The sequence below is a fragment of the Podarcis tiliguerta genome, assembly GCF_965153285.1.
Source record: "Podarcis tiliguerta genome assembly, chromosome: 6".
Taxonomy (NCBI): domain Eukaryota; kingdom Metazoa; phylum Chordata; class Lepidosauria; order Squamata; family Lacertidae; genus Podarcis; species Podarcis tiliguerta.
In genome coordinates this window covers 30,661,077-30,684,005 of record NC_139539.1, presented here as the reverse complement: position 1 = coordinate 30,684,005, position 22,929 = coordinate 30,661,077, and the positions used below count along the sequence as shown (strand labels likewise).

At 38.6% G+C, this 22,929-nt stretch overlaps 1 protein-coding gene across 15 annotated transcripts in view; it reads right to left on the bottom strand.

Annotated features, from left to right (window-relative positions):
* RBM39 (RNA binding motif protein 39) overlaps nucleotides 1-18,316 on the bottom strand; it is a 31,486-nt gene extending 13,170 nt beyond the window's left edge. The window contains exons 1-9 of one of the 15 annotated variants that reach the window (XM_083444048.1): nucleotides 17,976-18,279; nucleotides 12,841-12,903; nucleotides 12,432-12,618; nucleotides 11,463-11,617; nucleotides 11,045-11,094; nucleotides 8,517-8,628; nucleotides 2,361-2,555; nucleotides 1,636-1,701; nucleotides 1,492-1,545 (exon numbers count right to left, since the gene is read on the bottom strand). In XM_083444048.1, the coding sequence (XP_083300174.1) occupies nucleotides 1,492-1,545; nucleotides 1,636-1,701; nucleotides 2,361-2,555; nucleotides 8,517-8,527 (326 nt within the window). In that variant the 5' untranslated portion in view covers nucleotides 8,528-8,628; nucleotides 11,045-11,094; nucleotides 11,463-11,617; ... (1 more) ...; nucleotides 12,841-12,903; nucleotides 17,976-18,279. Of the gene's footprint in view, nucleotides 1-1,491; nucleotides 1,546-1,635; nucleotides 1,702-2,360; nucleotides 2,556-2,992; nucleotides 3,191-4,386; nucleotides 4,937-8,516; nucleotides 9,231-11,044; nucleotides 12,619-12,840; nucleotides 12,904-17,975 lie in introns of those variants that run through there. The other 14 variants (XM_083444042.1, XM_083444041.1, XM_083444046.1 and 11 more) reach the window with 14 other exon arrangements.
* Between the last annotated feature and the right edge of the window lie 4,613 nt (nucleotides 18,317-22,929).

Below are 22,929 nucleotides of genomic sequence, written 5' to 3'. Positions count from 1 at the left end.
TCCAAACATTATTTACACCTTACCCTTGCAAAATGTCCACATTTTGCGGACTATGGCAAGAATGGGAGTAAGGTCTAAACCTAACAGCACTCTGTTCGCAAAGTGACCATGACTCCAGTTACAAGACTGCTAATCTATGCCTGACATTGTGATCACTCTTTAATTCAATCAATCCCCCTATTTTCAAAGCAAGTCCCCTATATGTGGATAGGCCAGACAAGAACACACAGGGGCCAAGATCTATACATGGGTGCCGCTAGCAAATTTTGGCAGGAGAGATGAATTAACAAGCTTAAGCTCACAGGAGCCCAAAGATAGTAGCTAGGATGAATGCAAGAAAACAGCCCAAGGCTTGTTTTCTTTCAGCCTGGCCTGATGGGGAATGACCCTAATTGCCTGCCGCAAGTACTGAATTAAGCAGTGAAGGATGGCTTTTCAAAAAATGGAGGACTAGGCAGCTGAGGCTAACATGACATTTGCCCATTGGGTCCATGAAACTGCGAGTTAAGAATAATCTCTGTAGGCCATAACTGCACCCCAAGCTCCTGCAGCTTAGCTGCCATTTGGGTCATCTTACCCAATGGTTCCATAGAGCCTAACTTAGGGAGACATTCCAGCGCCTCTACTCAGACCAGATAGTTCCTTCCTTCAGCAGAGGTTGTTCCCACAGACCTGAGACACATCAGTGTGGTAATGGAGAACAGCTGAAAGGAGCACAATATCTCTTGCTGCTCCATTTGTGAAAATTTTACAATAATCTACTTATAGCTCGGGATATGGGTGGCGCTGTGGGTTAAACCACAGAGCCTAGGACTTGCTGATCAGAAGGTTGGCGGTTCAAATCCCCATGACGGGGTGAGCTCCCATTGCTCGGTCCCTGCTCCTGCCAACCTAGCAGTTCGAAAGCACATTAAAATAGGTACTGCTTCGGCAGGAAGGTAAACGGCGTTTCCGTGCGCTGCTCTGGTTCGCCAGAAGCGACTTAGTCATGCTGGCCACATGACCCAGAAGCTGTACGCCAGCTCCCTCAGCCAATAAAGCAAGATGAGCGCCGCAACCCCAGAGTCGGCCACGACTGGACCTAATGGTCATGGGTCCCTTTACCTTTACTTATAGCTCATTAATGTCAAATGCCTTCACACAGAGGTGTATCACAGATGCCTTTCAAAGGACGTTCCTATTAATGGCCAGAGAAAGCAAAAGGTCGTACTACCAGTAATAAAAGAACATCAAATTCTGTAGTGCTACCAACATCCACAACACTTCAGAACTGCCACAATCAATCAAAATAGGTGCACTCTATGCTACTCATGCCAAATTAAAATACTAACAATAACCTTGGCTTGCAGAGGCAGCACACTAAACATGCACAGAGAGCATGTTCTGGAAGCTGAAAGGTGAGAATGAGATTTGCACAGAAAGCAACTGAGACACCTCATATAATATTCAACACTGCACAGTCAATTTAAATAGTAGTATTCAACTGCCTACCTCACAGGACTCTTGTCTTTTCTAAATGGACTTTTGCTCCTGGATCGTCGTCTACTGTGGAAAAAAGGATACAACCAATTATGAAGGTATTAAATACATCAAAATAGATAATTAAATAGTCACCATAAAATAAGAGAAGGAAACCTTATTTTAATGTTGTGAGGCAAGCCAATCTTTCCTCTGATGGCACTGTTAAATTTTGGACCAGAACTAGATTAAAAAAAAAAAGACAATATATTACTAAGCAAGTTCATTATTGGCAGGAACAATCTTGAAAGAAACTAAATGCTAACTGGTGTTCACTTTACAAGTATATTTGAAAGCAAGTGGGATGCAGTAAGGCAGATATGTGAAGCATATCCAAAATTAACCTGAGATATCATTTTGACATTATGAGAAAGTCTGGGCTAGTTCTCAGATGATTTAGTGTGACATATATATGAACAAGAAGGCACGCAAGCAAAGTCTCAGGCTTGCATGGTCTGTCTTATCCTCCCCCTGTATGGCAAGGACTTTTAGTTTCATGGACTTGGCATTATGTATGAACCAAATATTGTTATTCCACCATTACAGTGATTACCCACTCTGATACTGCAAAAGAAAATTGTGTCACTGCTACAGTCATACTGTGATTTCAGATCCCACATGATACTGGAAGCAGATTTCTCTTAAGTTGTCTGCTTAAAAGTATTTTGAAAAACCTAAGCCAAGGTACAGAAATGTATACATCTTAAAATTGAGGCTTATGCAGCTATATTAAAAGGTTAGTTTGCCTTTTTTTAAAAAAATAAAACTTATACTTTTATTACATTTCCTGCTTATTCAGCAATGAAATATTAGAACTAAAATGACAATTTTGCACAACATACTAGGGGCTTCTGTAACGGCCTCTGAATCGCCGTTCTCTACTTCTTGAACGGCTGCGTCTCCGTTCTTTACTTCTACTGCGCTTCCTCTCCCGACTTTTGCTCTTCTTCCTCTCACGATCACGACTTCGTTTGCGCTCCTTACTTCTACTCCTCTTCCTGTCATGGCTACGACTTCTGCTCTTGCTCTTTTTTCTCCTGAACAGGACAAACAACACAAGTTTAGGTGTCTTTTTTTCAAAAGCAGCAAATAATAAGATCCACTTAAAAGTTAGACTATGAATTGGGTAGGTAGGCAAGTTTAAAAAATCCCCATCAAGTAAGTTATGGCAACTGCAGCATGAATGCAAATTTTCTTTATAATGTACATTATTTTTTAAATAATGCAATCATTATTTAATCAAATTACATAATTTATTTTAATTCTCTCTAAACCATTTATACAATAGTTAAAAGCAATGCACTGGGTATGTACAAGCCTTCAAGGTGACAGCACACATTCACAAGCATACCCTCAACCAGGATAAACATACGGGTACCTCACTCTTTAAAATATCTACCTCCCTCCTAGGAGGAGGAATATTTTATCAAACAGAAGACACAAAAATGTTTAAACTGCAGATAACTATACCTACCAAGTTCCTTTGCAGAAATGTCAGGTTCATAGTTGATTCTGAACTGTTCATTTAATGAGACTCTCTTTCCACTCTACTGCCTGCTCACGCTAGATATGTTCCAAATGGAGAAGGTCCCATTGGAGCAAGTAGCTTGGATCCCAGGTGCCCTTCTGCTAGCGGAAAGCCTCTTCCACTCACAGAAGGGCTGTTTCCGACCTAGCGGAAGAGCATTGCATGAGAAAAGCAACCCCAAATCCAAATAATTGCTTCTGTTTGCATAAGCTATTTTCAAGACATTATTACGGCCCACTAGTTTATCCTACAGCTTCCTTATTCACTATTTCTCTCATACTGTAGACACAGTATGCTACCTTGTGCTGCTGGCTTGTGAGAAATATTTTACCATCACTTGCAAGAAAATTCAAACAGCACTAATATATTGTCTTCTTCCCCTCGTTTATCTGGATCCAAGTCAATGATTTGCTGCTTATAACAGAAATGCAAAGTATTTTTAAGAGGGGAAAAAGCTACAGAAGTAACATAGGGACCCAAAGACAGGTTCAAATGTAAGAACATATACATACTGCATTACCCCAAAAGACATAATTAGTCTATATTAGGGTTTCTCCATGCTTAAAAGCAGGGACAAATAATGTTTCCACTGTAAGGAGGCAGACATGTACCAAGAACTAAGGAACTGGTTGCCTCCAAGTACACATCTCAGAACAGGAAGATATTTTTAGTAGCAGAACTGAGCTCACAATCCTTTCACATGAAAATTCATCCTTAATTCCCCTTAATTACTTTTTTCAGTAGCATAATATGGGGAGCCCTTTTGGTTTGCTGGTAAACAGTCAGAAACTGTTGCAGTTCTATTGCAAAAAATACAGAGGTACTCCCTCCTGTGCCTGTGCTTTAAAGGATTTAGAGCATAAGTGTTTACGAAACTCTATTTGTTGACCCTGGTTTATTAGAGTGGTGCATTTATTTTTTACTTAAGCTGTAATATCTTAACAAGTGTACTGAATTTCTTAAAAGTTGTTTAAGCTAACACCACCTGCCTATAATTTGCACTTTTCATTTCACATGGTTTATTGCATCCAGAGTATTCAACCTTGTCCAGGAGTAACGTCACTAGCTAAACTGGACAACTGGAATTAATTCAAGAGTTAAGATCTCACTCAGATTCTATTCTAAACAAAGAGATTGAACGAATTCATAGTACTATTTGAATCAGTTTCTACCCCGTACATAGGAAGACAAGTAGGTTATGAATCAGATAGCTTCAGTGAGCAAAAACCAGGGCCTTGGTTTGTAATCACAAGGAGGACCATTTGTTTCTACTGTGATTTGTTAATTAAAATTCAAGAAATCCATAGGCTAAATAATCAACTCAAACCTAAGGAGTTTACCTAGCATGATATTAGTGAGATATTATGGATGGTATTCCTCTTTTGCAGTCAGATATCCTCAAGAAACATCCTTATAGAAAGCAATTCTTCTTTGATTCCCAGATGACAAAAACTGTCAATACAGGAATAACCAGATGAAATATTGCCAATATCCCCCTACCCAAGGAAAATGTATAGATTTGAGACCTAATACCTAGGTAAGGAATTATTGCAACATGTACATTTTCATATACCTTGAACCTACAAGCCCAGTAACCTAAGGCTGCCTGCTAGTTATGATATGTGGGGTTTTTTTCTAGTTCGCCTTTTCTTTTAAGCTGTAAGACTCTTGTATCAGTTATGTACCAAACATGAATGTGGCAAGTAAAACATTTATGGGAACTACAAGAATTTTCCTACTGCAGGAATAAAAAGAAACTCTGAGAAGATACTGAAGTTCAAACTTGGACCTACAATTAATGTTCATATCATTATTATTAAATAACAAGTGTGACCAATTGTTTCTCCATTAAAATATAAAACATAGCATGTGAAATTTACCCAAGTTGAAAATTAGGGTTTCAACTCCTTTCTACCACAAGTCAAATCAAGAATGCATAATGCATGTTTGCATATGCCATCAGGAGAAAGCTGCAGTTTACTCTCAAAACAAAAGATTTCATCCCAGTACTGCCTACACTACAGGAATGAACTTCTGTAAAGAAAAGTTAAGGGCTTTCTTAAATTGTCTTTCTTCCTTTTGGCAGCACATTGCGAACGCAACACACAGTTACAAGTTGCAGCTCAAGAACATGATTTTCATCCAACAAACAATTTGTTGGGTATATAGATAGGCTTATGGTTGCAGCAAATGTGCAAACCAACCCGCTTTTTATGTTGATGGCAATAACTCTACCTGTATCAAATGACCTGTTGGAACTTTGAGAGACTGGTATACTAGCAATAGCATTAAAAGTGGGCTGGTTTGTATGCAGCACTAAAATATAGCTTAGTGCTACATGGGATAAGAATGAAAAAAGCTTCAGGTTCACAGACTCCCGTTCTAGTTAACAGTGATTTAAAATAAGCCAGCTTCATAACCCATGGTTTGAAATTAGCTCGCTCCGAGAAGTCAGAAATTATGGAAAGTGAACCAAAACACTGAGGAAATCTTTCTCCCAACTGCATGGAAACAGAGGAACAAGAGACCTCAAAGCTTTACTCAGGCTCATTTCAATTCATACATGTAAAACTAAACCGCTGTTGTACGCGTACAAGTTGAATAAGAAAGCATTACTGAGCAGATTGCTCATTTCCAAATATTTCAATAGCTTGGGAACAGCAAAGACCAATTTCGAATCATGAGAATGAAGAAGCACTTCAGAAAACCTTATACACTATATGAGAAAAAAATAATGCTTGGAACTAGACAAAAAATCACTTTCATGCTGTGCATGGGAGGTCAGTGATAGTGCATCCTAAAAATTAACTATGAAGAATGTAATAAAATAAAACCACTTCATGTGCAGCATGCTGCCCCAAACTGAATATAAAGAAAAATGTAATAAATGGGCACCAGTCATGCCTAATACAGGCTTCAAATCATCTTCATTTCTTAACAGCATGCCAGTAATACAAAATGCTCCACAACACAGTACATATGTACATACATAATCAGGCTACTATAATGAAGCAGACAAACTGGTAAAAAGGTATGTTCCTTCTAATCAACAATTCCTAACCAAGCTGGTGCAGCAATAAAATTGCTAGCACATTTGCAAAGCTAAGCTGGGTCCAATATGGTTTCAAATTAGATGGAGAACCACCTGTTGAAATTCCTGCATTGCAGAGGGTTGGACTAGATGACTCAGGGTCCCTTCTACAATTCTTTGATTCTATGAGTATGATCACCACTTTGGAGGATTTGCTTTTTTATTATTTCTGCAGGAATGTGTGTGTGTATCAAATTACACACTTTCCATTGGACTTGTAAGCTTGAGAGTTAGTGTGGTGTAACTGTTAAGAGTATCAGACTAGGACCTGAAACTTGAATGCCCACTTGGCTATGAAGCTTACTGGGTGACCATAGGCCGGTCACTGCCTCTTAGCCCAACCTACCTCACAGGGTTGTTGTGAGGAATAAATGAGGTGGGAGAGAGCTATGTACACCATCTTGAGCTCCTTAGAGAATAAGGTGTTCTAAATTGCAACAAATGATTAATGTATTTAACATAAGCAGTAGTGCACACAGTGACAAATGTTTTCTGGAAAACTAGGGTAATATGCATAGGTTAATTTTCCATTTGCACCAGAAAATTTTTTTATGCCCAGGAGCATGGGTGGTGGACAATCTAGCCTGTGGGCCAATCTTGTCCTGTCAGGAGGTTCAAGTTGGTCCATGGGGTCATTTTCCTGAAACCACACTGCCTGCCTATCAGCTGACAATAGTTGTGATGTCATCTAATGGGCTTGAGGATGGGGTTGATTTAACGCATTCCTGTTCAGAGCAAGGAATGAGTCTACAGCCAAACAAGCAAGATTTAACCCCTACTTGCGAGCCGAAAATTGTGGGGGGGGGGGGCGCATTCCTGATTCTGGAAGGGTTTTGCATGGAACTCCCTGATAAAACAGAGCGGGGATTTGTTTTAGCAGAAACCGCATCCTGGGGTTTAGCCTTCCCAGAATGTAGGAAAATACTTTTCAATTTTAGCTGCACCTTTGGGACTTTAAAGCACTTGCATCATTGTAACATCAGGTGGTTGATGGGTTGGTGGCTTCTGATAAAAATCTAGCTCACGGAGCCAAAAAGGTTCCTCAACACCTGCCCTAGAGAGTCATCTAATCATGTTTATTTTACTTGTATTTAGTAAACAAAAGGCAAAAATTCTGAAACTGCCAAGCATGCCTAATATTGAATGTGCAATTGATATCCATAATGAAAGAAAAGCTCTGGAACTTTTTCCACCCTACATAAAACCAAATAATGCTGTGTTCCTAATAAAATACAGGCAGTCATCATGACTGTAAAAGCTTGTGCATTTGCTATGATTCCATTTTGCTTCAAGTTAAATTACAGCACACATCTGCAAGAAACTGAAAAGACTGGTATCAATAGGTAAATATCATGTTTGTTAGTCACCCGCCCAGAAAATTAACCTTAATCCAAATTGTATTTGTTGCAGTTAGTTTTTGCTTAGTTTATACTAAAATGTATCCTTTTTGCATATGGTAAATGGCTAACTGTTCATCAGAACATTATAGGCAACTGAGGTTTTGGTATAAACAAAATCTGTGTTGTTTTATGCATATTGAATGTTTTGCACCATCCATTCACTTTTAGGATCTTACCCCATATATACCCACTCAATTGCTTCAATCTTCAGAACTGGCACTGTTACAGGTGCCACATAATACTCATTCCACACTTGTAGTAATCAATCTTTTAGTGGCAGCACCTACAGTTTGGAACTCCAGGCCTGACAGGTTCCTTCGCTGTATTCCTCTGTGCCTGCTTAAAGCATTTCTGTTTAGACAACTCTATCCATAAATGTAGAACCTACATGAGATTTCTGTCTTTTGGCTACTGTGGCTTTAATAATCTCTGAATGTTTAAATAACATGTTTTTAATAGAGGATTTTAATGTTGTATGTTAGGTAAAGTTACCCATGACTGTTAGGTCCAGTCGCAGACAACTCTGGGGTTGTGCGCTCATCGCCCTCTGTAGGCCGAGGGAGCCGGCGTTTGTCCGCAGACAGCTTCCGGGTCATGTGGCCAGCATGACTAAGCCAGTTTGGGTGAACCAGAGCAGCACACGGAAATGGCGTTTACCTTCCCGCTGGTGCGTTACCTATTTATCTACTTGCACTGCATGCTTTCGAACTGCTAGGTGGGCAAGAAGTTCTCTTAAATTAATTTAAATAAACTTTTTTTGGCATAATGCTTTCACTAATCACTTTGTTATATTGTAGATCATTTCCCATCATTTGGGGCCTTTTTAGCTATGAATTAAGCAAAAGGTCAGGATTTTAGAGCCCTGAACAAACCAACAGGGTATGAAGTCTATACCTTTTAATGCACCCAGACAGGAAAAAACCTTCATGGAAATTGTCCATGTCCATAAACTTTAGCTCAGGGATGGGGAACCTCTTACCCTCTTGGCATGGCCTATTGTCAGGGATGGAAGGTGTAGTCCAGCAACATCTGAAGGGCCACAGGTTCCCCATCCCAGATTTAGCCCATGAGATCAGTGAGGCTACATAAAACTACATTAAAAAAACAAAAACGTTTAGCACTTTTTCCCTGTTCACCCAATGGCTGACAGAACAAAGTCTCTTGTAAATTCTTGAGGGTGACAGGAGACGGCAGAACATTCCTCAACACCTAGGACAAGCAACAAAAAGCTAAGTTAACATCTTCCCACCAAGATAACATTTAATAAAAAGGAGACTGTCCAGCCAGTTTTTTGTTGCCTGCTGTGGTTGTAAGACCATGAGTTTCAGACTGCCTTGCAGTTAAGTTAGTACAGCAAAGGGTCCAAAAGGCTTTAATGAAATATTAACGCATATTTCCTCAAGTAAACTACAAAAGAATTAAAAAGGTTCTGAAAAGTAACTTACTGTGAGCTTTTGTAAAAAAAAATCCTTTTTGAGAGTAAATCCTCTTTCTTATCCCACTGACCTATGACATTAACTTTTCATACAACACCATCAACCTATTATTGTGGCTTGCAGTCTTAAGATATGAGCAAACAGGGGTTTTTCTCTAATAAAAGCAAGTCAGGGAGCCCACAATAGTATTATTCAGTGTATTTAAATTTTCACTTTGGGTGGTATCCAGTGGAGCCTGTCAGCAGACAAAAGGGAATCTGTCAATGGAAGGGAGAGAAAAGTTTTATTAATCTCCCATTCCCCCTAAGGTACCCCACACACTATCTAAATCTGCTCCAGAAGGTTGGGGGAGCAGAAATAATTAAAAATAACCTTTCAACAGCTGATAGTCACCACTGGACACCATCCACTGAAAAAAATGGTCAACAAGGCTGGTAGAGAAGCTGGTTTCCTTCTAACACCATTGCATTTGGATAAGAGAGAATACAGCATGACTCCTTCTTCTCTATAGACTCTATAGACTCCTTCTTCTACTTTATAAAAGTAAAACCACCAGGGAAAGGAAATTAGTTACTTCCACTATCAAATACTGCAAAGAGAAAGGAGCTATCTACCTTCCCAATACAAGCTGTCTTTACATGAACAAGGCAATCTACCTCAAATACTCCCCAAGTGTAATTTAGGAAGATGAGTCTTATTTCTATATTGTGCACATTTTTAAACATTAGTTTACTCCTCTCATTTCCACAAGAAGGGCCACATTCTGCACAGGTAGCAAAGACATGCTCTCAGAAGGCAAGAGTAGACTGTACTTTTCCAGTAGTGGTTTTTTGATGGGATAGCTCTGGGAAGAAACATATTATTCTTTTTAAGAACAAAGTTCAGTCTCTTGTGCTCTCTCGTCTCTCAGCAGTAAGTTTAAGTAAACATTTAGTCACTGTTGAGATTAATGAAACAAACCACTATCCAAAAAGGATCTGTTCAGCAGGGAGTGGGGAAATGATTCTGTTTTCCATCACAGTAAAAGACTAGCATTTGAGTTTTTATTGCTTAGAAAAGCACAGCCATATGCAAAGGCAGTTTTGCTTAAAGTGGTATTTTGTTTGTTTGTTTTCTCAGCTAACCATTGCTAAACAAAGGAACTGATGCCTCAGAAATTGACTTTTTTTCCTGGAGATATTTAAAGAAAGGATATGCAAGTTGACTCCAAGATTCCCTTTTATTTAAAAGAAGATCATCTCACTGGAAAACTATTTAATTTAGTTTTTAGAACTATTCCAGTTCTGTTTCATTAGCCCTCTCAGTTATATTAAAATATTTTGCTTCCATTTTCTAGAAGAAGAAAGAAACTAGTGGAAACCAGCAACTCTCACTGTGTTTCCAAATAGCTTATCAAGATACTGCCAAACACTGTTCTTTTGTCCTGCCACTATGAGGCATGACTGGCTGGAACTCAAGGCAAAGACTGTTCTGTGGTGACTCCAACCTTACAGAATTAGCTTAAGTCACCTTAAACCAACCCACACATACTTCTCAACATTCTAGAAAGATAGGTATGCTAGCCTAAAGTAGTTCCAAGGTGCTTCAACAATACAAGTTCTTGTGACCCAAGATTCCACAGTCAAATTTATTCCATTTGGAAATTTACCTTAAAAAGTTCATACCAGATTCACTTGGGCTACAATCCCATGTCCACTTATCTGGAAATAAGCACCAATGAATGCAATGGAACTTACTTCTGAGCAGACATATTATGCCACCAGTCTTTTAATGTACCTTTTAACTGATTTTTTTAAAAGTTGGGTAAACTGCTACAAAAAATCTAAAATTATGTATCTGTCATAGACTATATATTTAGCTGTATTTAGTTTCTTTTGAAAGATGACCCGGCAGAAATTTCTGGAATTGAACAAGGATTCCAGTTGTCTCTTTCAAAAGTTTACGTTGGGAGTAAAATATTCTGTTTGCTTAAAAACTGAAGAACACTAATATTACTGAGGGAAGAGGGCCTGGCTGCCAAGAATGTTTCCTAGGAATAACGACAAATTCAGTAATACCAATGGATACTTACTTCTTGCTGCGCTCTTCATGGCCATTGGCACTGCTCAATTTGTTCTCATCCTAAGCAGGGTTGATAGAAGAACATCGTGAGGACGAAGTGGAAACATTTCAAGTGGTCAAAAGGGTAATGGGAATAGGGATAAGAAAATACAAAACAAAAATTTTAATACTAAAATTATTTTACATTTAATATGGAGTGCTACTAGTTAATGTAGACTTGTTTAACCACTTTGTTGCTTATAGTTAAGCCATACAATTACAAATACAAGAATTACTATTAAAAAATATATTTAAATCGTACAAGCTTCCTTACGTGACTTTAAAGTTATCCTGAAGTTTTCAGCACTCAAGTGGTTAAATAAATAAAATGTAAAAAGAAATTTCACGTTTAAAACATTTTCATGTACTATAATCCCTTTGACCAGTACCAAGGCTATATCTCTGCCTAAGCCCCAAGTGGCCATGCTAGCAGCCAGCCACTATCGATTTCCTGTGACCGATGCCAGTCCTGAGATCTTCGCCCATTTTCGTTGGAGGGTTGGGACTGTAAGAGCTTGATGCCACCTCTGTCACACATCTCGCCCTGAAGCAAACAGGGATTCACACTGCTTTAGTAACGTCGACTCCCAAGTCAGTCATCAATAATCCAACCAGTCCAGCCTAAATATTCCCTATTTCCATACCTGTTTACATGGAAAATATCCATGTTAAACTAGCACACAAGATTCTTAACATTACAAATTATGATTTGTTTCAAAATGTTACATAGCTAATAAATATTACATAAAACTAAACATGAAAATTTAAAAGGTTACAAACACTTGTACAAAACTCATACCGCATAGCTGTACTAAACATACTTCAAAATGAACTAATAGTTGCTGTTATGTTTATTGTAGTTATCACACCAGTTACACCATGAGTTCAACTGCTACATTACTTAATTTTTTGTATATATAGATTTGTGAAGCCAGTGCTACTGCATGCATAATTTAATAGTTTCACCAATATCCAGTGAAAAACTAAATACATTTGCTGCCTGTTTAGATCTAGAAGCTAGGTATTAAATATTCAGAAATGTAGAAAATTATATCAAAGTTGCTAAATTAAATAAATAGAAGAGTACTCTGTCACAACGAACGGTAGACTGCAACAATATTTTGTTTTACTAATACTAAAATGTGAACTATTCAGGGATCCAAGAATTTTTGGAAAGGTCTTTCGCACAACAGTTAATTGCCTCCTGTCCTGTTAAAGATTAATCACCCGTCTATCTTTTTTTTTTAAAAAAGAGGTCACTCTTCTTCCATTAAGCAGTCTTAAGTATTTGCTTGCCATGAACTTGGGGAAGAGATTATTCTTGGAACCCTGCTATTTGCCCAAACCACTGCATTCACCTTGTTGCTAATCCAAAATTGAGCTGGTAGTTTTTAGGAGTGTTTTCCGTTTGTTTGTTTTTTTGTTTTTACCTAGGGGGACCACGGTACAGCGATACGTCACTCAATTACTACCTTATGATTGACAGTTCACACTGGAATCAAAGGTGAATTCATGGGAGTAGAGGTGAGATATCGTTAGGCAAGTCTACAAAGAGAGATAGATGGGCATTTATTCATCACGCTGAAGTGAAACTACTGCACAATATAATTACATTAACAGCATATAGTTACTCGTAAGATACACGTAACGCACGTCCAATAAGATAAATCATGAGGGCTCCGGGGATGTTAGTTTACAGTTCAGCAGTAGTTTCATGAATAATGCTAAATGAATAGTGATAAAGCCCTTATTAGCATATTTTCTCACCTTCTTATAAGGAGCTTCAAGCATTGCTTCAATATCAATATCATCAGCCATTTTTCACGACACCTAGAAAGAGGAAAAAGTTCCTTTAGTCAAGCATGTACTAATCCAGACTAGTTCAAAAATTAAGAGCTTGATGATTCTGATGGTGACAAAAGTTGCATCAGTCCACACTTCCAAATGATTCATAGTTTTATATTCTGAACATTCTTGAAACTCTAGGTCAGTTTTGACATAACACTGTTAAAGTGAATGAACCAAGTTTCTCCCTACTTTTTACACCCTTTCTGCTTCCTCTAGTGCAAATGAAAGGTACCAGTGTCCACAAGCGTTCATTTCCATTTTTTATTAACATTAGCTTTTGTTTTACCCAACTCTGGACCAACTGTGATTAATTTTAACTATGGCTAATGGAAACAAGCCAACCTTAAACCATAGCAGGCTGGCTTTCATTAACTATAGATAAGATTTACCAGAGATTAGGGTTCAAACATGCTAAACTGCAGTTCAGCTAAAATTCCAAGTGATAACTTATAATCTCCTAGGTGTAGCTATGCTGGAGGAGAGGGAAGTGTGTGAGCTCAAAAGAGAGGCTAGGCTTAATCCTGTAACACTAAAGCATGGCTTCAGCATTATGCCTGCAAAAAGTCACAGTCTCTGGAAGCATGTAACACATTCAGCCAAACACAAAACTACACAGTTTTCCTATTATCCAGAGAAAAAGTAAACCTGGTTCCCATGTTTGTAAATTACTTTTGTAAATACCTACCCAACATACATAAACAGAAGCATATTTGCTAATAAAACATACTAAAATATCCCTTCTCCAAATAGCCATAATAGGTTTTATTACTCCAGTAATACCTGTGTAATCAAGATAATAATTTGCTGAAAACCCCTCACCAAGTCATTTGACTTTCAAAGACAACAAACTATTATAATTCTCTGTTGGCTTTCTGACTAACAGAGGTAAAGATTTCTTAAAATAAATGTGATATTCAGCTCAGGTTACAGTTTCTCTCTCTCAATTTCTCTATCATGGAGAGCCCAGACTTTGTCAATGGGCAAGAACACAGATGCTGCAGGCTCCAAGCAACCGCTGAAAGCAAAACAAGCAACATACTCTTGTTAAACCAGATATGCACTAATATCAAACTTTTGGAACCAATTCAATTATCAATTCAATGTAACAAATAACAATAATCTAGAAATTCCAATTGTTTAACCATATTTTGAAAAATGAACTCTTGAAAATGCATATATGCATATACCCTCCCATAAAACTGTCCCTGGAATGCTCTAACATTTTTGGTTGAGCATTTTGTTACTGTAAATGCTGTTTGCTCAAGGTTAAAGTAGTCTGATGGAAAACATTTCCCTAAAATCAACAGTGAATACAGCTATGCAGAATTATAAAAGGGAAGCCATTTTGTGTTGTTACCTTACCTCCAGGGTGTGGGAGAAACATCCCTGTGGTGAAAAAAAGCTCAATAGAGCTTCAGATTAGAAGTTCCTCACGAATCTGATGATTTCCCATCACCTGAAATCTGCCATGAATCATTGACTCCTTGGGTCAAAAATTCGAAACAGATTAGTTAAACTATCCCAGAAAATATTTCGTATGGAATCAGCTGTTGCAGATTCCCCAATTGCAAGATATCAGCAATCCTGAGCTTGTTATAATAAGGATTATGGGTAGACTACTCTAAGCTACTCTCTGAAGAATGGAGAAAAGACCCTCTTAAGAATATTAGGGGGTGGGCAGGGGAAGGACTACACCATGTGAAAAATGAACATAGTATTTTAGCTGCAGTTCATTTTCAGCTTTGTATTCTTGTTATTTAAAAAGTGTGATTCAACATTTTGTAGCTGCACTCATAACCTAGGTTTAACGTGGCATTTAGCTCCTAGCTTTCATATCTCAATTTCTAACACTGAACTTTAGAACTTTTTTTATGACTGCTTTTATACAGCACACTAATATTGTTTTAGGGGTTTCAAAGAGTGTTGAAAGCAACATAATAATTGCACTCACGTAATTACTCCCATTTGTGCAACAAAACTGCTCCCTCTCCAAATCTCCTTCAGAAGGGGGGGGGGGGAAGCATTAGAAACTCAGAAATGTAAACTAATCACCAAATGCCATCTTAAACCTGGGTTATGGTCTCCACATAGGAATGTCTAGGTACCTTTTTTCCTGCAGTGAATTTTATTATTTTTGTTACTTTTTATTCATTTCACTTCTGTACTGCTTTATATTTTAAAGAAAAAAAATCTCAAAGTGGTTTACAGCACATTAACACATCAAATAAAATAGTCCAGAATAAAACAACTGAAGCTTCAAGGAAAGTATTTCAGATGCTTCCCTAAGGGATATTTTGCTTTCCCCATATTTATTTACCTACTTAATTTATATAGCTGCCCCAAAGCAGAAGCACTCTAGGAAGCCAGTGTTGTGTACTTGTTAGAGTGTTGGACTAGGATCCGGGAAATGAGGGTTCAAATCCCCATTCGTCATGAAGCTCACTGGGTGACCTTGGGCAAATCACAGCCTCTTAACCTACCTTACAGGGTTGTTGTAAGGATTAACTGAAGAGGGTTGAACCATGCACTCCTTGGAGAAAAGGGTGAGATATAAATGCAAAAAGCTCTTCTGCATACCTAGTAAAGAAAGCTGGAGGGGCCAGCCAGATGGAGATGTCAGTCGCCAGCCTGGCATCCAGAGATCTCCATATGGTCACAATTGGACCCATGCCTGTCGCAAAACATGCCAGGGGTATTTCAAACACTGTTGGGGAGCCCTCAGAGCAAATCTGAAGGGCATGTGAGAAAGAAAGGGAGAGGAAGTTCCACTGCTTAAGTGTGAGAGTTCAGAGAATACAACACTGTGTTGATAACTAGTGAAGTTAAAGATAGTGGAGAGTGCTAACTAATGTGTACAGTGATGTTAGGGCAAGCTTATCTGCTTTGAATTACTTCTGATTTCCCACAGGTATGTATTTTGCTTAGCATGTGTGGAGTTGGATGCATTTGGGAAAAGTGTCTTTCAAGTTTGCATTTATTAAAGAAGATGTGCCAGTAAGTAAAATGGTAATGCCATGCCAGAAATACCCAATGTAGAACAAATAACATACATTTTAAGATACTGTACACCAATTTCTTCTCTGTAAAGCAAACTCAGAAACATGAGAAAATCCCCAGAAGCAAAAAACATGCTGGCACAAGGGAAATTATTTGTAAGCAAAAAACAGGTTGGCCAAAATTTCTTCTATCCCAGTTTAAATTTGAAAAATGCACGAAACTCAAAGACCTAACTCTGACCGATTTTTAATATAATTTAACAAAGCCAAACCACAAACTAAATTATTAGACAAACCTGAAATAGTGGAGGCAGGTAACTAAGAACAGGAGCTGAAAATACCTGGTGAAATTTTAATTAAGCCAAGAACTTACATTCTCTCTCTGCCTACCATTACATTAACACCAATACAGTACAGGAATAATACTGCCCAAAGGTTAGGCAAAGTTAATGATTGCTAGTGAGTATAGCTCATTGTTCAAACATAGCTGTTCTTGGGGGCCCTTTTGGAAGACTGAAATATGATATAAAATAATTTAAATTTGCGAAAGAGATTTTGGATAGCCACAAGATGCAAAATATTATTGTCCGATTGTACAAGTTGGACATACAGGTATCCATATTAACTTAGGGCAGGTATGCCAAAATAGTTGTATAATTAAGGGTTAAGACACTGATTACACAAGTAATTCAAGATATTCAACTTTTAAAGAACGCTGCAATTTTCTAGCATTTCACATTTTTATTGAGACACATTTTGACATTGTCTAAAATTTGCTACATTAAGCATAACTTTTTCAAAACAAATAATCCTATTGAAAATGGAAACATAATATAAGCTTGTTAAAGTCAACGGTTTCAGTCCCTTAAAACTGAATCCAAGACCCTCTATCAAAAAAGCAGTCAAATGTCTGTTTTCTGTGTAGAAGGGTGAACGATGATGTCAAGCATTATAAACGTGTCACAATAATGACTTTACATGCTTATGGAAAATTATGAGTAAGTGTGGCTATCCTAACAATAGCATAGCTATTTACTTTTCACTGAACATTAGAAACAATCTGCTTCATCTCTTGCTTGTGTGAAGTGTGGACTTTCAGACCAGAATCCAAGTAACTGCTCAAGCCCAATGCAATGGGCTTGTACCAGTCCAGGGGCATGTCTATGGAGAATATGTTACTCATTCTCAAATAAGTCTCATTATTTCAGTAGGTCTACTTTGAGTACACCAATGTTAAGTATTGACATATGAAATTGCAGGTGTGGTTTGAAGAGGCATAAACTACATAACAAAAATGTTGGATTATGATCATATTCAATATAAAGGTTCTGTTTGGTTGCCAACTGATGGTTTAATAATTTAAGAATGATAAAATGGAAAACTTTACTTAAAATGAATCCATTTATCCTGATAGGATTCTAACTCTTAAACTTGCACGTTTTTCATGCTTTTGTAATTAAACAAACTGCAAACTCTGCAGAAAAGGGGGAATTCATTCCTCCTCCCAATATGCTTGGGGAGGGGGGAACACAAAGAAAACAAGTCTCCCTACTCTCCTTCCAGCATGTATTACGTAGGCTTTTTATTAACTGCCCTTATTAGCTCACGGCATCAACCTTTCGTAAACACACAACACAAAGTTTTATGGCGCTTGGCACGAAAACATATGAACTAAAACGTGGCTAGAAATCTTGTGTTTTGGAAAGTGGTCCGATCACCCTGAAGTAAAGTCGATCGGGTCCATGAAAACTGACGTGTTAAGACTACAAGCCAATTCCTTATAACCAAGTCCCAGTCGACTTCCCCTTCCTACCCTCCCCCCACCCCGCAGCCACTGGCAACTCGTTGCGAAACAGAGGCGAATACCGTGCCTCAGAAAACCGAACATCGAGTCTGTCGGGCCGGGCTCGCACGCTTCCAGGGGGAAAGGGAACGAGACTGGCCCGCCACCTAGAAGGCCCAACGCAGAAGCAGGGCCTCCTCCGGGCCTTACGGAAAGCGCGCGGCTCTCGAGCCGCCCCTCAAAAAGGAGGCCTTCAAAGAGACGGAGGTAGTTACCTGCGCTGCTGGGGGTCCCGCTTCTAGCTCAGGTGTCTGTGAGGAGGGCGGCTGCTGCAACTACCTCAGGCTCCGGATGTTTCGGGCGGTGGGGAAGTAGGCCCCCCAACGGCAAAATTACCCCGTCAACGACGGGAAAGAGAGATGGGGAAAATCTAGGCCTCAAAAGATATTTTACGGATAAGGCCAAAGCCGAGGAAGTTCCACAACGAGGAGATTCGGACTCGGCTCTAGCAGAAACGACTGCTCCCTGAAATGGCGCCCGCCGCGTCCTGCTGCTTGGAGGAGGGTCCGTGCTGGAGATATGGGGACACCCAGAGCTCTCCGCACGGGCTCTCGCGAGATCTCGGCACAAGCGGGCTGGATGCTGTGCAAATGGCGGGTGTCCGCCAAACACATCTCGCGAGGAAAGGCGTCTCGCACAAACGCGCCTAGTAACTCGCGAGAGTAACGTGTTGTTTGTGTAGCCTCATTCAGAACCATGGTCTCCCTCAAGGGCCTGAGACTCTCGCGAGAACAGAAGGCTCTGCGAGCGTCACAATAAAAGGTTCAAAGGTTAAGTGCTGAGCCTATGGGTCAAAAAATAATCTCATTCCAGGCAAAATTATTTTGTAATTCAATTCTAGGCTTGTCTATTCAGAGGTAAGTATCAGTGAGTTCAATGGGGCTTACGCCCAGGTAAGTGGGCATATTATCGTAAGCTCAATAATTTAACTGCAAATTTAATTTTCCCTGACATTTCATTATACGTATGGGCTGCTAGTACCTTTGAGAGACCTATACTGATTAAGAACTCTATTTACGTATCAGGATTAAGTCCTTGAAGTTCAACATGTTAACTTATTACTTACTTGGACAGTGAAATGCAATATAATTATGAAAGTGCACATGTATATTATAAATATTGTAAGTTAACTGCAATAATGTTCATGCTGAGCTAAAGGTAAAGTTATAATAGCATTTTTAAAAGGGAATGTTTTGGTAGGCCATGTTGGCAACTCCCATAAAAGCTGCTTGTTCATTTGCCTTGTGCAATCAATCTCATCCAATAAATCCCATGTTTACTTGACTCGTGTATGTTATCTTCTGTTTAAAGAGGAGTTAATCTGCTAGTAGCACTTGATAAATCTTTTTTACAGCAGACCACATATAATGATTACAATCAACTGATTGATTTAAAAATTGGTGCTTTTTTTCTGAGATGCTACAACAATCACACCAAAAGGCAAAGACGAAACAGAACAGTTTTTGTTTATTTTGTTTACTACTTAAGAAGTTTTGCTTTGGACATATATATGTATCCAGAATTAAACTTATATGGATTTTAGCTTGCCACCACTGGCAGTGCTCTTCCTGCACATCCTGGGTAAATGTGCAGGCATGATGCCATGATGGGGGTAGGGGGGAAACAGAGATGTTCCACCAAATGGTCATCTTGGATCACCTGCTTCTCACGGAATTTGTGTATTTTCCAGAGCAGACCCCAAAAAGAGAATGGCTAAGAACTAATGAAGAATGGGGACAGACTCATTAGAGGAAAATTAAAATGCATAGCTATAAACATTTAAGAGAAGGAATAAAGAGGAGTGGGCATTTGTTGGGACATCTGTTCTGGATTCTGCCATAGATGAGTTCTGTTACAAACAGCTGCCACAACTAAATGCCAACATAGAATACGATTAGGAGATATGAAGTAACTCTATATAGGAAAATATGAAACAAATGTCACATCCACACCATACATTGCACTTAAACCATTTTAAAAGTGGTATATGTAATAATGTTATAGTATAGTTATAGTATATGTAAAAATATACTATAACTATAATATATGTTATAGTATATGTAAAAATGTTATTCTATATAAATATTTCCGTTATTGCCTGATAGACCTATTCAACTGTATTTAATATTCTGTATTGAAATCCCAAACAAAAGACAAGGGAAGTTAACTGAAAATCAAAATTATATTTAGCATTCACAAACTTCCTGAAATTCAAATGCTAGACATTCTCTTTTACACCACAATCCTAACCTTAGACTTAATAAGGCTTACACCCAGGTAAGTAGGCTTAGCATTGATGCCATAATAATTCTTACTTGGAGGTATGAGTCACGTAATTAGTTTAGTAAACCCAGTAGCATGCCCAATAATGGCAGGTGAATCATTTTACTTCATAAATCTAAATTCTGTATTTTGTGTTTCCATTTTTTAGCAAGATTAATTAGACATATGTGGCAGAAGCTTTGTCAGTCTCTCAAATACAACATATTGATTAATATTAAAGTCATTAATTTGGGTAATTATAGCAGTCCAGGAACACTTAATGTAAATGTAGGGATAAATTAGAAAATAGAAAAACAGCATAATGGTGAAGTGAAATGAGAAAAGGCTGCAGATATTCAGAAGTTTATAAGATCTACGCTGGCCACGTGACCCGGAAGTGTCTTCGGACAGCGCTGGCCCTTGGCCTCTTTGAGTGAGATGGGCGCACAACCCTAGAGTCTGTCAAGACTGGCCCGTATGGGCAGGTGTACCTTTACCTTTACTTATAATAATAATAATACCCTGCCCATCTGGCTGGGTTTCTTTGGCCACTCTGGGCAGCTTACAGCACATATAAAAGCATAGTAAAACTTCAAACATTATACGCAATAATGGCAGAAGAAAAGATAAGGAAATATAAAATCAATAAGTTATAACTTAGGAGGCGGTGAAAAGGGGTATAGATGCAACAGAAAGAGGGAAGAAAAGAACAAGCACAGCCAAAGATAAGGAAGTGCAGCTTTAGAAAGATTGAGTTTATGTAAAATCGTGCAAGAGAAACAGCTGCAAGCAGGAAGAGCGATTAAACAGAGTGTGATAAATTAGGAGAAGATAACCAAAGCTGCAGATTATTGGCATGGGAATTATTACTATTATTACAAGACTAGATGACAGCTACAAGTGGGGAAAGACCAAGTAAAAAGCTAAGAACTGATGAAAAGGGGAGAAGAACCATTGATACATAGGACAAGAATTACAGTAGGCCCACAATTTACACACAGGTTGCATTCCAGGGATTGCGTCTAAAGGCAAAATTGTGTATTGCCAAAATCCATTGAGTTCAATAGCAGATAGGCTTGCCAAAGTCTTTTCCCCAGAACCCCACCCACTTTCCACCCCCTTTTTCTATCTTAATTTTTTTGCCATGTGCTGAATGCCCACAAGTTAAATGCACGCAAGTGGCAGTCTTACTGTATTACAATTACATATACAGTGGTACAGGGTTACAAATGCTTCAGGTTACAGACGCTTCAAGTTACAGATTCCGCTAACCCAGAAATAGTACCTCTGGTTAAGAACTTTGCTTCAGGATGAGAACAGAAATCGCACGCTGGTGGCACAGCGGCAGTGGGAGGCCCCATTAGCTAAAGTGGTACCTTAGGTTAAGAACAGTTTCAGGTTAAGAACGGACCTCCGGAACGAATTAAGTTCTTAACCCAAGGTACCACTGTATAAGAGTGAAGCCAAGAAACAGTTGACCACAGAAACTTAGAGTATGAGGATGTGGCAAATTAAAAAAGGAACCACATCACTAAGGCACTTTGTTTCAGTATTAACAAACCAGGCATTCAGTAAGAACATTGTTGAGAAATTCTGGCCCATTAAGAAAACTTTTCCCTTTAGAAAATCTCTTGTTAAATAGAGGACTAAAGGCCTTTCAGGACCTCTCAGATAAAAAGTGTATCATGAACTTACTAACAGCCACTATAATCACCGCACTGGGGGACACTTAATGTGGATTTAATTGAAGTATGGCTTGCACAGACATGGGATCTAATCATCAAGGACAAATTAATGACACATTTAAAGGAGATATGAATTAGTAAAGACTCACTACCTACTACATAATGTGGTACGACTTTATTGTGTATGCAACATCCATTGAACATGGTTGCAAACCACCAAGAACACATGGAAGTCTCTTGTATGACACACTTATTTAATAAGACTGACAAATTTCAATGGCTGAAAATTCTTTTCCCTTTTGTTGTTGGCTCTGCACTTCACGTAGGGGTGGTTGATGTTTTATTCCAATATGTTTTTCTCTTTTAAGAAAAAGCAATAAACTATGCTTTAAAAAAAAGGCCTTCCAGGGAGCATTGATATGTTGATTTCTTTAAATAATACAGTGAATACCTTCCAAAATAAATGGAATAAAATACTGATCACTTCTATTTCAGAGGAAAGATGGAAATGGGTTTGGAATAACTGGGAAGTATAACATAATAAAGGCTAAACGAGTATTTGGTGTGGGGAAACAGTATCATTGGTACTTTATTTGTTCGAATGTATTCATAACTTGAATATCAACTATTCTTGGAGACGAGAAGCTGTTTTCGTTTATATATTTGGAAATATTTCAATACCAAAACACTTTGGTGCACGTGGCTTCGTCCCAATCCTTCAAAATCATTGTTTGGAAGATCAAAGAATGTGACATTTGTATGCTGCTACTGTGATTTGATTGTGATTTGATTGACCCACCTTCACAAGCAGTCAGAAGTTCTAGGAGTAGAATTATAGGTTATAGTTTCCCTTTATTAGGGAGTACTGGAAACATATAGCACCTTTGTAATATTTGCTTTATTTACAAATACCGTGGTACCTCGGGTTATACACGCTTCAGGTTACATACGCTTCAGGTTACAGACTCCGCTAACCCAGAAATAGTGCTTCAGGTTAAGAACTTTGCTTCAGGATGAGAACAGAAATCATGCTCCAGCGGCGCAGCAGCAGCAGGAGGCCCCATTAGCTAAAGTGGTACTTCAGGTTAAGAACAGTTTCAGCTTAAGAATGGATCTCCGGAACGAATTAAGTACTTAACCCGAGGTACCACTGTACACAAGCACAGTGGAGGTAAAAACACAGCTTCAGCAGATAGCATCACCACAAATATAACAGCAAATA